The sequence below is a fragment of the Phalaenopsis equestris genome, unplaced genomic scaffold, assembly GCF_001263595.1.
Source record: "Phalaenopsis equestris unplaced genomic scaffold, ASM126359v1 Scaffold000036, whole genome shotgun sequence".
Classification (NCBI taxonomy): Eukaryota; Viridiplantae; Streptophyta; class Magnoliopsida; order Asparagales; family Orchidaceae; genus Phalaenopsis; species Phalaenopsis equestris.
The window spans coordinates 824,596-841,817 of NW_018164478.1; the positions used below are offsets into that span (position 1 = coordinate 824,596).

Here is a 17,222-nt window from a genome sequence, read left to right on the forward strand (position 1 = left end):
TAGGCAGAATTTTGGGGAGGGGGTACAGCAGTTCCTACAACAGTTTACTGATGTTTTCCAGCAGCCAAACGAGTTACCATCTCGGAGAGAGCACAAGCACGCTATTACATTGGAGGGGTTTCTCCCATCAGCGTCGAAACATATAGGTAATCCCAGATTTAGAAGGAAGAGATAGAGAAGTTGATCCGAGAGATACTCCAAACTGTGATTATCAGACCTAGTGTGAGCCATTTTTCTAGTCTCGTCTTGTTAGTGAAGAAAAAAATGATAGTTGAAGATTTTGTGTGAACTACCGGGCTTTGAATAAGAAAACGGTGTTGGACAAGTTTCCTATTCAGGTGATTGATGAGTTGCTAGATGAGTTTAATTGGTCAGTCATTTTCTCAAAAATTTATCTTAAGTCAGGGTACCACTAGATCGGGATGAAGACGGCGGATGTGCACAATACAGCATTCAGGATACATAAAGAACATTATGAGTTCTTAGTGATGTCGTTTGGTCTTACCAACCTTATCTCCAGAAAATTGTCCTAGTATTCTTTGATAATACCCTAAACTACAGTCGTACAGAGACATAACATGTGAAACACTTGAGAACATCCCTGGAGACGTTGAGGGAGCACCAGTTGTATGTTAACTTGAAGAAATGTTATTTTGCTCAGTTACAAATGGAGTACCTATGACATGTGGTGACCACGACGAGGTAGCAGTGGATTAGTGCAAGATCGAGGCTATAGTTGATTAGCCTTTACCAAGGAATTTGAAGAAGTTGAGAGGATTCTTGGGACTCACAAACTACTATCAGAAATTCGTGAGAGGATAGTGATGTTGTTTGGCCTCATTCAGGATACATGAAGAACATTATGAGTTCTTAGTGATGTCGCTTGGCCTCACGAACACCCCGTCGACATTGTAATCCCTCATGAATAGATTTTTTCAACCTTATCTCCAGAAAATTGTCCTAGTTTTCTTTAATGATATCCTGGTCTACAGTCGTACAGAGACAAAACATGTGAGGCACTTAAGAACAGCCCTGGAGACGTTGAGAGAGCACCAGTTGTATGCTAACTTGAAGAAATGTTATTTTGCTTAGTTACAAAATAAGTAACTAGAACATGTGGTGACCACGACGAGGTAGCAGTGGATCAGTACAAGATCAAGGCTATAATTGATTAGACCTTACCAAGGAATTTGAAGAAGTTGAGAGGATTTTTGGGACTCACATGCTACTATCGGAAATTCATAAGAGGATATGGCGCGATAGCATGGCCATTGACGAAGCAGTTGAATAAAGACAATTTCAATTGGGGCGAAGCAACCACATGAGCATTTGAGCATCTGAAGAGAGTCCTGACTGGCGCACCGGTATTAGCGCTTTCAAATTTCAATAAACCATTTGTGGTGGAGACGGATGCATCAAGACAGGAATTGGTAGTGTTAATGCAGGATCAGTGGTTGATAGCCTACTTCAGCCAGAGCAAGGCTAAAGTTGGTATATGAACAAGAATTGATGGCGATTGTCTTGGTCATTTAGAAGTGGCGGTCCTTCCTGTTGAGACAACATTTCTTGGTCATGACAAATCAGAGAAGTTTAAAGTATATTCTATAGCAGCGGATGGTGATTGAAAAGCATAAGAGATGGTTATCCAAACTACAGGATATGATTTCGAGATTCAGTACTTGTCAGGACTGGAAAACAGAGCAGTTGATGCACTGTCTAGAAAAGTGGACGAACCCCAATTGGCGGCCCTATCGGTACCCTTGGTCCTAGATTGGGAGGCCTTGAGACAGGAGAGCGAAAGGGATGAGGAGCTGAGGAAAATAAGGACTAAATTACTACAGGATCCAAAGAGTCATCCAGGATATGCATTGAGGGGACCGCAACTGCTCCACCAGGGGCGATTCGTGCTGCCCAAGTCGTTGGAATATATTCCCAGATTATTACAAGAGTTTAATAGCAGTGTGATCAGGGGTCATTCGGGGGTACATAAAACCTACAGTAGTCTGGCGACAAAGCTTTATTAGGCGAGGATGCGTAGAGACGCGGAGGAGACATGGTGGCAAAATGTGATGTGTGTCGGCGTCACAAGTACCTGAGCACAACACCCCACCAGGGGGCTTACTACAACCATTAGCATTACCAGAGAAGATTTGGAAAGAAGTGTCGATGAATTTTATCGAGGCGTTGCCACGATCAGAAGAATTCACGGTAATTATATTAGTCGTAGCTCGTTTAAGTATGCACATTTCATTCCCTTACAACATCCCTACATTATAGTCTCAGCTACGACAGTATTTATCCAAAAAGTATTTTTTTTGCACAGGGTGCCATAACCAAGTGTATCGAACAGAGACAAGGTGTTCCTCAGCCATTTCTGGAGGAAGCTATTTAGGTTGCAAGGGACAGTCCTTAAGAGAGGCACCGCATATCATCCCCAGACCGGTGGACAGATGGAGGTGGTCAACAGGAGTGTGGAGACATACCTGCATTGTTTTGTATCTGATATACCGAAACTATGGGCTAAGTGGATTGCTTGGGCCGAATAGTTGTATAATACATCATATCACACCGCAGCACAAACAAACCCTGTCATTGTATTGTATGGGTGGCATCCACCACTTGATACATTATGGGCACACTACCGCACCAGTATCCAACGTCGATCAGTACTTGGAGGAGAGGGACAAGATACTAGCAGAGCTCCAGGGCCATTTACTGAGAGCTCAACAAATTATGAAGAGGAAGACAGAAAAACACAGAAGAGAGGTGCAATTTGAACCAGGAAACAGGGTCTACTTGAAATGAGGCCCTACTAACAGAAGACATTGGCCAGAAGGAGAAGCAAGAAACTATCATTGTGACACTTTGGGCCTTATAAAGTAATGGTACGCATCTGGGCAATGACCTACCATTTAAAGTTACCATCATCGTCCGCACTACACATGGTCTTCCATGTATCACTGCTGAGACGTGCAACTAGAGATTATACACCCTCGTCTACACTACCACCGACACTGAGGGAGGATTTAGAAGTGATTATGGAGCCAATAGAGATCGAAAGAGTGCATCGAGGAGTAGGGGGAGCCAAAAAGGTATTGATGAAGTGAAAATAATTGTCGGAATATGAAGCAGCATAGGAGCCTTGCGAGATGATCCACGAGCAGTTTCCATCCTTCCACCTTGAGGGCAAGATACGGCTTTGGGAGGGGTGTATCGTTACACCGCCTGGATGTTAACCGATCTAGAAGGGACTAGTCCAACATCCCCCAACCGGCCAAGCGGGTCGGATGCGTCCAAGAGAAGAAGCGGGGTGGGCGACAGAAAAAGGAAAGGAGAGGGAGGCTATGACAGAAAAAGGAAGGGAGCAAAGGAGATCAGCGAGGGACTTAATCACATATTCAAGGAAGAGAAATTTAAGGAGTTTGAAGAGAAGGATTGGAAGAAAAGTTTTTGAATTGTCGAGAGAGAATTCTATTAAAGAGAGTAACATAGGGCATGTTTTTTATGCATGTTTTTGGTTGGCTATTGTGTTCTTTTGTTTGGTGTTTTCATTTGTTTTCATAAGAGCAAACCTTCTTTGTGTTTATTCCACCTATCTACTGCAATTATATCATGGTTTGTCGTTGATTTTGGTGTCGAGGCACATCAATATCCAATTCTTGAAAAGAGGACACATTCCTCTTCAATTAAGCGTTCTCTCTTTTTCAAGCTAAATAAAGAAAAATGACAATAACATTGTCAACAACCAACTCAAAAGGACCAATCATAGCATTCATAAATACTCAAAATGAAGAATTGATTGGCATTGAATTTATAGGGCAAAAATTCCGCCAAAAGCCATAACAATTGTGCAACTACAAAAAAAGGGATGTACCAAGAAAAATTGCGAAAAAAAAATTACATAAAACCCTTAGTTAGTGTGGATGATACAAAGAAAATCAATCAAAAGGACATTCTCATTTTATGGAGTTGAGAGAACTTAACTCAAAAGAGATTGATCGGTCTAAAATTTTTCTTAACTTGAAAAATCATCAAGGTAATGCTCTTTAGCTCAAAATAATAAAACTTTTATCTTTTTGTAAGCAATACCTAAAATAGATCCTCTAGTACTAGGGTAATTAACTCAAGTTTCCACAAATCATTTTAAAAATATGTCAATGTCTTTCTAAACTATCAAACCTACCCTAATAACAAAAAATAAAAAATGAAGCAGTAAATGGCTCCTTTACCACTATTGCAAGGCAGTGGATTACAGCCTCTCCCCTTCATTCACTCACATTAATGCACTACTATCTCTAACCTTATAAAAGTCTTTTATCTATTAAGAAAATAACAAAAGATTAAAACTATTAGGTGATATTTTTTGCCAATCATTGTGTTTTCCAGGACCAAACTAAGAGAAGACAAGTGGACAAAGCTAGACAAAAGAATCGGCTATATCTTATTGGAGGCAAAAATATTTTGAATCACTCGTCACTCTCCCTTATCTCTTTTAGCTCAAAAAAAGATAACGTCTTAGATCGCCATTATCACTGAGGGCATGCATTATTTAAGGTTCTAGGATATATATTTCCTTCATTATAAAAAGATTTTAACAACGAAATTTTTTATTGAAAGACTCTCTGCTTGTTCAACATCACAAAATACCTTTTCTTGTAAAGGAATAACAATAATTTACTCCAATTTTATTAATCTAATCTAATAATTGGGGACCCCTTAATATATTTGAAGTCGGTGGATTTGTAACATTTATTAATAACTGTGACATGGATAGATCTTACAAAATAAAATTTTGATGCTTCTCATATTCTCCCAACTTTTGTCACCATAAAAAATCAATTAGGATTTAACAATTAAAAGATTACAATGGTTAATAATAGATATATTTTCAAATAAATTATAATCTCCTTTTCATAATAAAGAAGGCTTTTTTCATCAAATCTCATTTCCTAACACTCAAAATCAAATGGGGTGGCTAAAGAAAAACAGAATTTTCTTCAACTTATTAGGACTCCTCTTAAAAAATCATGTTCCCAAAGCAAATTGGAGAGAAGCCGAGCATTCCTCCACATGAAAAAGTGCATTGATTCGAGGAAACGTCAAAATGGAAGTATAAGGAAGGACGGGAATGTCATAAATATCGTGAAGGAGAGGTTTATACTCATTGTCTTTCTCCTGAAACTCCCAGTCGAGAGCTCCGACTCCCTGCCTAGCCACTCACCCCGCCCAGCTACAATGTTGGATCGCATGAGCTCTTCAGTCCCTTGAAACCAAGAGATGTGGGATGGGAGAAATGAAAGGTATGCGGCATTTTAACTTAGATCCCAATTAATCCCCTTCACTTGAACATATCCAGCAGTAGCAAGTGTCCTTAAGTGCGGGGAATGTCGACTGCTAAATCGATGATGGCGGATTAAGAGGATAATTCAGATTTATTAAAGGTAATTAAATTTATAACTTCATAATTTTATATATTCTCATACATTAAAAATTCATGCTTGGTTTTATATATCAAATTGATCAATTCGACGTGTAAAATTTTATAAAATTGACTTGATCGAATTCTAAGAGATGCGAAATTTGGGATATACCTTTAAATTGCTAAGATACGGTGTTACAAACTTTCTAAAAATTCAACCTGAAAATCAACTCTAATATCTTCAGCAGAGCCAAGCCAGGAACTTTTGAAGCCCACTAGCATGCATAATCCCTTACAACAATTTAAGCATTATAATGCAAAGAGCTAATATCCTGTATTTCATTCTATTTTGAAATTAATTTTAAAAACCAGGAAAGATGTTTCATTTAACTATTGGAGTTAGCGACTAATATAATATTTAATGATATGTAAGCAAAACAATTCTGAAAGTGAGACAAGGCAAATATCTACAGGTAGCATCTCAACCAGGAGAAACAATTGAGAACCTAAGATGAAACAGTTGGAAATTGGAGAATGGCATTGTGATCGTTCAGGCCAAATTGTCATAATTCAAAATTTTTTGCCAAATTGTCATAATTCAAAATTAAAAATTTTGAAAATAAAATAAAATACTTTCTGAGATTATTATCCTTGACCAATGCAACATTGCCAACTTTGAACTCTTGAAGTTCACTAAGTGAAAAGAAAATCTTGCCTGTACGTTGTCAATGTTATCACGGTTCCAAAGTGGTAAGAAAAAGCGATTTGCAAAACGAACCACCAGCTGCCAAATAAAAGCCATGGAAAAAGTAAGTTGAGTGCTAAGAAACTTAAGCATGAGTAAGAATGTAGACTTGCCAGATTTTGCACCAGTTCCTTCCCCAAGTAGTGATCAATTCGGTAAAGTTGTTTTTCATCAAACAGTTCTCCAAGTTGAGCACTCAGTTCTTCTGCTGAACTCAAGTCCTTTCCAAAAGGTTTCTCCACAATAATCCTAGTCCATCCAGTAAGATCAGCTGGAAAAGTTTAGGAGTTAGAGAGCAGAAATAATTGTTACTATGTGCATAAGTAAAAAATTAACTATGTTAATTTAAAATTTTGAAAAACTCCAGGAGAAAAGAAATATCACAAAGGCGTGAACTTCGAAACATTATCAACATATGATAGCACAAAATAATTATACTAAATGAGCCATCAACATTCCAAACCAATGGCTGCAAGCAAGGCAACTCGAGTTTTAGCATCCACTTATCAAAGTGCTCTAAAAACATGTTTTGCAAGAAATGAAGAGCCATTCTTCTTGCTTCATTAAATCAATCATAAATAAAATGAATAAATACATTTTTATCCTCACAGAAAAACAATGAAGAAATGAAAATACGCAAACACAATAATAAATTAAAATAAATATATAATTATCATCAAAAAAAAAAAATTGCACGCCACATGTAAACTCATTCAGAAGAGCTCAACGGTCAAAAGAGCTCTTCAAATTTTTTACCACGATAAGATTAATTACTTCCTCAATCAAAACAAAAATTTGGGAATATAATATGCTTTAAAACTGCTTATGAGGGAACAAATATTTTATAAGTATAAGATACAAACAAAAGAAGAAACCAGAAACAATTATAAGAAATTGGAAGGAAAAAAGGGGAAAAAATGTGGCCTAAGAGATAAAACCACATGCTATTAGCTGATGAAAATTTACAAATTTCAGAACTCCAGATGGTGCTTAAAACAAATCAGAAAAAATTAAAACAATGCACGCCTACCATTAAATTATAAAAACTGCACCTTAGGAACTTGCATATTGATAAATAAAAAAAATAATAAAACGCACAAATCTACAAGATAAAGTACCTCCTCTAGTGAAATGATACATCAACCCCAAAAGGTATTTAAAAACTTCACAAAGGACATTATTTTGGCAACCTTGCTCCTACATAGGGTTGTAAACGAGCTGAGCTTGAGCGAGCTCAGGCTTGGGTCGTGTTCAGCTCGTTCGAATTAGCTCGTGTTCGAAATCGGCTCGTGAACAGTGTGCTCATGTTCGGCTCGATTTAAATATTCGTGTTCATGTTCGGCTCGTGTTCAGCTCGAAATTGGCTCGTTAAACTAAAATTGAGAAAGACAGATGTAAAGTATGGGATTCGAACCTGGATCAAATTTATACAAATGAAGACACTAACCACATTGTCACATGAGGTGTTATGATTTAAACTTAGACATAAATATATATAATATATTATTATATAAATAATATATGTAATATATTGTTATATAAAAAGTTATATTTTTTTTTTTTCGAGTCATTTCGAGCCGAACACGAGCGAACAAATTGTTGGTCGTGTTCGGCTCGTTTACATTTCGAGCTTAAAAATTTGTTCGTGTTCGGCTCGTTAGGCTTAACGAACGACCCGAACACGAGCTGTTTAACGAGCCGAACACGAGTTGTTTAACGAGCAACTAGCCAAATTGACAGCCCTACTCCTACATCATAGGAAGACTATTTCCATGCATCTTAGTTTTATTAACTACAATCTTACTCTTGCAAAAGGGTGATAAACTCGTGTTTCATAAAATAGTAGTAAAAAAACACTAGAATTAGCCACGCTGCAAAAAGTCACATGCTACTTTTGCTTAAGATAGGGATGAAATCCAACCTAAATACAGCATCTAATGTTGAGTTCGGATAAATATCAAGAATTCTCACGCCGGTTAAAATGCTCTGCAGTTGGAACTACAATGAAAATAATCCTACTATTCAAATAGAACCCTGTAGCAAGTCTTACATTGGTTCATACAATAATTTCTGATCATTCTGCAGACTGATGGATAGACAGATGGGGGAAGTGCTAGATAAAAGAGTCTGCGTGAGGTTCCGAGTTGAGTATTTTTTGAGGACTCGTGCTCCGAAATTTCCTTGTTTAATAACTGGAAACCCTCTTCACCATCATAAGAACCACTTACATATTTTATCTGAAAATTATGGCCAGATAATTTTAGTATTCAAATGTGCAAATATTAAAAAAACAGCATTGAAGATGAGGCTTACCAGTTGCAGAAATTTTGACAAATAGTCTAACTCAGCTGAATCTTCCTTTCCTTTACTAAGATATCTGCATATAGAATTAGAAAATTAATGCATGTGGTAAGCATCGTGGGGGCCAATCGGAGAAAGTTTATGCAGCATGCAGTAGTAAGTGGCAAGTTGTAGATCTAAGAGGTTCAGAACATGCCAAATTGTTAAGTATATCACGTCTCCTACAAAGAGCAAGGATCCAAGCACAACCCTTCTCCCAACAAAATTTAATGTTGCATAACAGCTTTTGCATTGCCCAGCGATATAAGAATCTATCATTCCATCAAACTATTTCTTTACACTTCCCATGTTTCTTCACATATCCATCCAGGAATCCATGTCTCTATTTTTTTCTATATTGTCTTTATTATTTTCTCTTATTTTGAAAAAATGACATCTGCATAACTTTTCCACAGAAAACGTTCAGCAGCCATCAGGGAACATTGCGTTTCAAGAATGCTTTTTTCATGTTTAGCAAAAGTTGGGTACTTCGAATTTCTTTCATGAATATAGATGACTCATCAGATGGTGCACGCTCAATCTAACTACCAAACATACCATTACCAGAAACTATGATCGAACCACCAGCCAAGATAGAAGAAGGTAGGGATAGAGGCCATCAAATGACCAAGTAAAACTCATCAATGCAAAACACGATCAAATTTAGCCAAGGATTACAAGCAAAAAACTAAAGAAAGGAGAGAGAGAGAGAGAGAGGTATAAAGGGACGTTAGGGTGGCATTATATATCTTTAAACATCAGCTGCAATATTGCATGGACAAATCGTTATCTTCCACCAACAACAAGAGTAACCTCTAGCAAACGTTCATGGAACCAGGAAGCATGAGTGTGCATGCAAGTGTGTGTGTGTGCACATGTGCATGCATTTGCGTGTGTTCATAAATTTTTTGAGCTATTGAGGTTTTGACAACAACAAGTATTTATCCTACTAAGTGGGATCACCTACATGAATCATTTTTCTCCATTGTCCTATTGAGCTATTTTTTTACTTCCATATAAATTTAATTAGTTAAATTGATTAAACTATTGATTTCCATATATGTTATACAAGTCAGGTTGATCAAACGAGATGAAAACGGTGGACGATCAAACATGACACAGATCGAGACCAAAATGCTTGGATTAACACTGACATCACTAAAATGTCGTACGATCACAAAATAGATTGTATGAGTGTGTCCAAAACATAGGAATTATTCAAAAATGACACCCACATTGCATGAGTTGCGTACACAAATGACATGTATTTCAAGGGAAACATGAAAGTAGAGACAGCTCACAAATCGGAATGCATGATAGACAAAAATGCACTAGCAAAAATTAATACACTCAATCTCTATATATAAAATAAGAAAATCAGTCAAAATTTAAATCCCACTTAATCATACCCGCTGAAATCATGCACCCAAGATATTCTACTCCCCATGCCCCACTACCGAATTGTCCCAATCAAAAAAAGGGACAAATAAAAATATATATATATTAGAAAATAATAACATTTGATTAAACCCTCTATTTTTCTCCTCTTCAGCTGCAGACCAAAACAAATGTCTCCTCCTACGTCTCACATGAGAATGATGCCACATCCCATCTCCCTCTCTCTCGTTGCTCCATTACATGCTCCAGCCTTCGAAACACCTCTCACGCCAATTTTGCTCAGTCTGCTCAAGCAGAATCCTCGAACTCAAAGCACTCTCCACCATACTAAATGTTTCCATCATGCACCTACACCATTTCCGTTTGATATACTTGTATGTAGTTTATCATAGGATAGTGTATCTTATTTTTGGGTTCCAATTGAGAAGATTAAGCACACGTTAAAGTGCTTTCATTATGGAAGTTTGAAGTGTCACTCAAACAACAGTTGGTATTGTGTGAAGGACTGGTTCCAACAGACATTAGGAGTGTTTCTTTTGCTGGCTTGTTTAGTAGTCATGCATAATTGAACTTGATGTTACGACATGTGTGATGCAAAATGTTTAAAATAAAGAGTAGATAATTAAGTAATTGTTAGTTGTCAATTATGTTGTTTGAATTTAAAATCATTCGCTGCATTCCCTTAATGATTATTTCAATATTGTGAAGCCTTCTCTTGACTTTGGATCAAAGTGGAAAGTTTCCCGCAGAGTTAATCACTTGCTCAAGCAAACAAGTTGCAAAAAAAAGCTAGCTGCACTGGCAGGCTAGGTTGATTTGTGGAAGAGGTTTGAAAACAGTTTAATTGGGGAGAATCAATCATATACTTGCAGAAAAATATATAAATTGAAAGATCATATACTTGAAGGAAAATAAATAATTTTATTATATTTTAAGGGATTAAATTCAATTTCTGTAGTCTTGCATGAATTTGAGTGGACTTGATTCCATGCTTGGGATGATCTCTTAGATGATATAAAGATTATAATGGCTATGACATGAGCTTTAAGATGCACCAAAACAAAGTTAAATTTGATAATTAATGAGAACACATTACTTCGAGAAAGAAAGCATTACCCGCGGAGTCGCTCTCTTAATTCTTCACTAGATATCTTTGTCCGTGCATATCCAAATATGTGGACCTCATTGGATTGCAAAAATCCCTGTAAATATTAAGCATTTGAGAGCATAAACATGTCAAGTAATCATAACAAAAATAAGTTTTCTGAATAAATAGAAGCGCTAACATACATTATGTACTGAGAATAATACCATGGTGAGAAAACCCTCAAAGCTCAAAGTTAGGAATAATCGATTGAACGTTATTTAGATAAGATAAATATAATTTGGATAGAAAATGAGTTGCTCAAAATTAGTTCAACTGTTTTACAAACAACTCAGAATGTGCATACATAAGCACGTGTATGAATTTATATATTTACATTCAAATGAATGTCTCATCATCATCATCACCACCACCACCACTCTAATCAACATTATCCCAACAATCTAAGGTGGGCTTTATCAATCCTCAGCCTAACGCTTGAGCGCTCGGCTCCGGATGCGAGACACAAGCCACGCAATTCCCGCGATTGCGAGAGATGGGGAGATAGGTCGAATCAATCCCAAATTCATTTTTTCTGCTTTCATTCCTATTATCTTTTATTATTTTTTAATTATATTCTTATATATGTGTTGTATTACGGTTTGAAAATCAAATTTTCCTGTTTTTTGTACCGAGATAGTCATCGACGACTCTTCTTCAATTTGATCCAAGGGCTTCAAATTGTACTTCAACTATATCTTGATCTCTAGGTGGTGTTTATCTTCCCTAACTCCTTTAACCTCTCTCGCTTCACTGCCACGAATTCCTCCTCAGTGTGGGCTGCCCTGACAGTAGCCCTTCTGTTGTTTTCCTACAGTTTCCTCGCTGCCCCCACCCAAGACAGCCTTCCTTTGGCTGTCCGTCAGTCCATCGCACCCCCCATCACTGTTCCAACCCTCCATCTTTCATGTTGTTGCAGTTTCAGCCCTCGCCTTTGTTGCCATTATCCCAAATAGCCATGTCATGTCGATATTTGCCACGTACTTGTTGTTTGGAACCTAGAAAGTAATTTTCTTGCGTTTTCAGCTTGCCAACCATCTCATCCTTCATCCCACCACCTGCTAATCACCATCACCACCCAAAATCCATTCTAGTTTGAGTGATTGTGTCGTATTTGTTGCTTTTTCAAATTTTTGGATGGCGTGTTGTTGTATTTTCTTTAAAGTGGTTTATCAATCCTCAACCTAACGCTTGAGCGCTCGGCTCCGGATGCGAGACACAAGCCGCGCAATTCCCGCGATTGCGAGAGATTGGGAGATAGGTTGAATCAATCCCGAATTCATTTTTTCTGCTTTCATTCCTATTATCCTTTATTATTTTTTAATTATATTCTTATATATGTGCTTTATTACTGTTTGGAAGTCAATTTTTCCTATGTTTTGTATCGAGATAGTCATCGATGTCTCTTCTTCAATTTGAGGGTTGTATCCTAGGGCTTCAGGTGGTACTTCAACTGTATCTTGATCTCTAGGTGGTGTTTACCCTTCCCTAACTCCTTTGAACCTCTCTCGCTTCACTGCCACGAATTCCTCCTCAGTGCGGGCTGCCCCAAAAGTAGCCCTTCTGCTGTTTTCCTACAGTTTCCTCGCTGCCCCCACCCAAGACAGCCTTCCTTTGGCTGTCCGTCAGTCCATCGCACCCCCCATCACTGTTCCAACCCTCCATCTTTCATGTTGTTGCAGTTTCAGCCCTCGCCTTTGTTGCCATTATCCCAAATAGCCATGTCATGTCGATATTTGCCACGTACTTGTTGTTTGGAACCTAGAAAGTAATTTTCTTGCGTTTTCAGCTTGCCAACCATCTCATCCTTCATCCCACCACCTGCTAATCACCATCACCACCCAAAATCCATTCTAGTTTGAGTGATTGTGTCGTATTTGTTGCTTTTTCAAATTTTTGGATGGCGTGTTGTTGTATTTTCTTTAAAGTGGTTTATCAATCCTCAACCTAACGCTTGAGCGCTCGGCTCCGGATGCGAGACACAAGCCGCGCAATTCCCGCGATTGCGAGAGATTGGGAGATAGGTTGAATCAATCCCGAATTCATTTTTTCTGCTTTCATTCCTATTATCCTTTATTATTTTTTAATTATATTCTTATATATGTGCTTTATTACTGTTTGGAAGTCAATTTTTCCTATGTTTTGTATCGAGATAGTCATCGATGTCTCTTCTTCAATTTGAGGGTTGTATCCTAGGGCTTCAGGTGGTACTTCAACTGTATCTTGATCTCTAGGTGGTGTTTACCCTTCCCTAACTCCTTTGAACCTCTCTCGCTTCACTGCCACGAATTCCTCCTCAGTGTGGGCTTTGCCCCGACAGTAGCCCTTCTGCTGTTTTCCTACAATTTCCTCGCTGCCCCCACCCAAGACAGCCTTCATCTGGTTGTCCAGCAGTCCACCGCACCCCCCATCACTGTTCCAGCACTCCATCTTTCACGTTGTTGTTGTTCCAACCCTCGCCCTTGTTGTCATTATCCCGGACAGCCATGTTATGTCGATATTTTTCACGTACTTGTTGTTTGGAACCTAGAAAGTCATTGTTTTGTTGTTTTCAGCTTGCCAACCACCTCATTTTTCATCCCACCACCTGCTAATCACCATCACCACCCCGAAATCCATTCTAGTTTGAGTGATAGTGTCGTCTCTGTTGTTATTTCAAATTTTTGGGTGGCGTGTTGTTGTATTTTCTCTTTAAAGTGATTTATCAATCCTCAACCTAACGCTTGAGTGCTCGGCTCCGGATGCGAGACACAAGCCACGCAATTCCCGCGATTGAGAGAGATGGGGAGATAGGTTGAATCAATCCCGAATTCATTTTCTCTGATTTGATTCCTGTTATCCTTTATTATTTTTTTAATTATATTCTTATATATATGTTGTATTACGGTTTGAAAGTCAATTTTTCCTGTGTTTTGTATCGAGATAGTCGTCAACGTCTCTTCTTCAATTTGAGGGTTCTGTCATAGGGCTTCAGGTGGTACTTCAGTTGTATCTTGATCTCTAGGTGGTGTTTATCCTTCCCTAACTCCTCTGAACCTCTCTCGCTTCACTGCCACGAATTCCTCCTCAGTGCGGGCTGCCCCAAAAGTAGCCCTTCTGCTGTTTTCCTACAGTTTCCTCGCTGCCCCCACCCAAGACAGCCTTCCTTTGGCTGTCCGGCAGTCCACCGCACCCCCCATCACTGTTCCGGCCCTCCATCTTTCATGTTGTTGCTGTTCCAGCCCTCACCTTTGTTGCCATTATCCCGGACAGCCATGCCATGTCGATATTTGTCACGTAATTTTTGTCTGGAACCCAGAAAGTCATTGTCTTGCTGTTTTCAGCTTACCAACCCCCTCATCCTTCATTCCACCACCTGCTAATCGCCATCACCACCCCGAAATCCATTCTAGTTTGAGTGATTGTGTCGTGTCTGTTGCTATTTCAAATTTTTGGATGTCATGTTGTTGTATTTTCTCTTTAAAGTTGTTTGATTGTAACCGCTTATTTGTTTTAGTAATAATATTTGTTTTTCCTATTGTGGTTTAAGTTAACTCTGGTATCATAACTACGGTATCACGTCCTCTATTCGTTCTTGCTAAATATTTTGTGAAATGTTAAATCTATTTTGCACAAATCTTGTTGCACAACTTTGACAATGTTACCTTTGGTCTACCCCTTTAACTCCTAATACTTTAACATAAAATTATCACAATATTTTATCCTTGAAGCTTGAAACTCATTTCAATTTTGATCGATATTAAACTTGGCCCGTGTTTTATATATTGTCGAAGATATTTGGAATAGTATGAGAAAAATCTCATACCATCTATCTAGCACTTAATTTCATTTGAATATAAATAATGTCTTTCCTCTCTGGCTGACCATAGTCTTCCTTTTGAGTCTCATCCAAATTTTTACCATCACTAAGTTGAACCTATAAATTTGTGACACTTCTTCAGTTAGAATAACAAGGAAAGGGAATCAAGTTGGACTTAGCTTGATCTATAATTTCCCTTCAGCTCTTTTAAGTGAAATGTAGCAAAAGGAAAAAAAAAATACGGGGACTGACACCATCATTTGTACCAATAGCAAAGTCAATCATTAGCAGTTGAAAGCGGCACAAGTAGGCAGTTCACGAGAAAGACAAATTTTATTTTAGAAGGTGAGGCACAGAATTACAGTAGTCCACTACTAATGGTTCAGGAAATAAATCAAATTCCTCCTAGATAACACAAAAATGTAGCAATAAAAGAATTGATTAGAATGGCACTTTTAAATTATGTTATATAATGAAGAACCAGCTTAATTTTCTCTGAAATTCAATTATATTTCATATTGTGGTAGCTAGGCCTAACAACATGGCTAAAACAATTTGAAAGTGAAATAAATGATGAAATTTGGCCAACACCAGTATCATTCATTATCTCAATTCGTATTGGCGAGTTATATTAATTGCAGATTCATAATAGATATTTCGCAATTAATATCATAGTAAGAAAAACAAAATGAACCTGGCGGAAAAGGTGGAACAAAGCCGGGAATGTCTTCTTCTTCGCAAGGTCTCCCGAAGCACCAAGCACCACGATTGAGAGACATCCGGTCTCTGGTGTGCCATCAATATCTCTCTCCTCCAAGAAAGACTCACTATGAATATTGCTTCTCTCTAAGGAATTGTTTCTTGACGCAATATGAAGTCCACCAGATGGATTTGACATGGCTCAATGTAATACTTTGCACTATGCAATACTAAGAGTATATTTTGGCTCTTACAGCTGTAATCTGCATCCAATATTAAAAAGCACTTGACTAAGAGTATACAATTATCTTCTCTATAATTACTCTTTACATAAAATAAAGTTAATTAATTTGAAAATTCTAATATGCTTTTGCTAGTTTTCCCATAAAAAATTCATCAAAATGCAAGAAAAATAATTGTAAAATCCACATTCTCTTAAGTAATTCAGTTTAATATGTACCAACCATTTTGTTGTGGATTAGACGTCAAAATAACATCATAACCTCATGGTATTCCTCAGTAATCATGGACTGAGGAATGATTAATCTATTTTATTGCAGAAGCTACACTATCTAATCAGGCTTTGCCCTCTGGCAACAGCAACGAACTAAGCCGCTAATCTTTTAACCAAACTTTATCATAACTACACTGATCACACAATGAAAGTCTGAGCCAAAATCCAAAACATCAAAATACATAAAACATAATATCACCAAGGTTTGATCTTAAGAGAAATTCAAAAAATCTAAACATCATAGCATCATTTATAACATAAAAAGTCTTTTTTTTTCATTTTTCATCCATAGAAACTCAACAACTCTAAACATAATCTAAGAGAAACGCAACCTCAAGCCAAACCAAAACTCAAACAAATCCACGCTCATCGAAATAAGATACAGTTCATAAGGATCGGTACCAGTAAGCAAGCTACAAACAAACTCGAACAACGAAAACATAAATCGAATTTCAACTCTGTTCCCACAACAACACTCGCATCAACAGAACCAGATTCTCAACAAGCAAAAACGACTATGGCGCAAATTAGTTTGGAGTTACCGATCGATCTTAGGTCAAAAAGAGCAGGAAAAATATGAACACCTTCTTACAGCAACGTACTCGCCGACCGAGGTGGGGAGAATTGAGCTGATCTTCGGTTTTATACTTGGGGCAGCTCGTCATGCTCACCTAACCCTTCTTCTACCCACACCCACCGGGATCAACGGTAAAAACTGGACAAGCGTCGAAAGTATAAAAGAACAAGAGGAAAGGGCTTTCACTAGTTTTGAAAGATAGCATGGGAGTCAAATATTTGACCGCAACATATAGTTCAAAATTATCAAGTTTATTTTAAAATAAAAAAAATATATATTAATATATTAATTCTGAAACATGAAAATAATTTTTGTTAATATTTTAAAAAAATAGTCTTAAAATTCTTAAACATTATTTTAAATTTAAGTTGACATGTTGAAAATTTATATTTCCTTTAATATTTTAAATAAATTCAATAATTTTAAATTTCAACATGATTCAATTTAAGCTTTGTTTATTCCAGAGATGAAGAAAAAAATAGACTAAAGATGTATTATATGCTTGATATATTATTAAAATATGTTAAATATTCAGAGGAAAATTTCAAAGTTGAGCTAAGAGTTTTTAGCTTTATTTCTGAATAGTC

General features: G+C 37.4%; 1 protein-coding gene across 1 annotated transcript in view; it reads right to left on the bottom strand.

Annotated features, from left to right (window-relative positions):
* LOC110018775 (glucose-6-phosphate 1-dehydrogenase, cytoplasmic isoform-like) overlaps positions 1 to 16,802 on the bottom strand; it is a 45,274-nt gene extending 28,472 nt beyond the window's left edge. The window contains exons 1-7 of the mRNA XM_020716210.1: positions 16,643 to 16,802; positions 15,540 to 15,807; positions 11,019 to 11,104; positions 8,478 to 8,541; positions 8,215 to 8,401; positions 6,278 to 6,435; positions 6,135 to 6,203 (exon numbers count right to left, since the gene is read on the bottom strand). Coding sequence (XP_020571869.1) covers positions 6,135 to 6,203; positions 6,278 to 6,435; positions 8,215 to 8,401; positions 8,478 to 8,541; positions 11,019 to 11,104; positions 15,540 to 15,743 — 768 coding nt within the window. The 5' untranslated portion in view covers positions 15,744 to 15,807; positions 16,643 to 16,802. The remainder of the gene's footprint in view (positions 1 to 6,134; positions 6,204 to 6,277; positions 6,436 to 8,214; positions 8,402 to 8,477; positions 8,542 to 11,018; positions 11,105 to 15,539; positions 15,808 to 16,642) is intronic.
* Between the last annotated feature and the right edge of the window lie 420 nt (positions 16,803 to 17,222).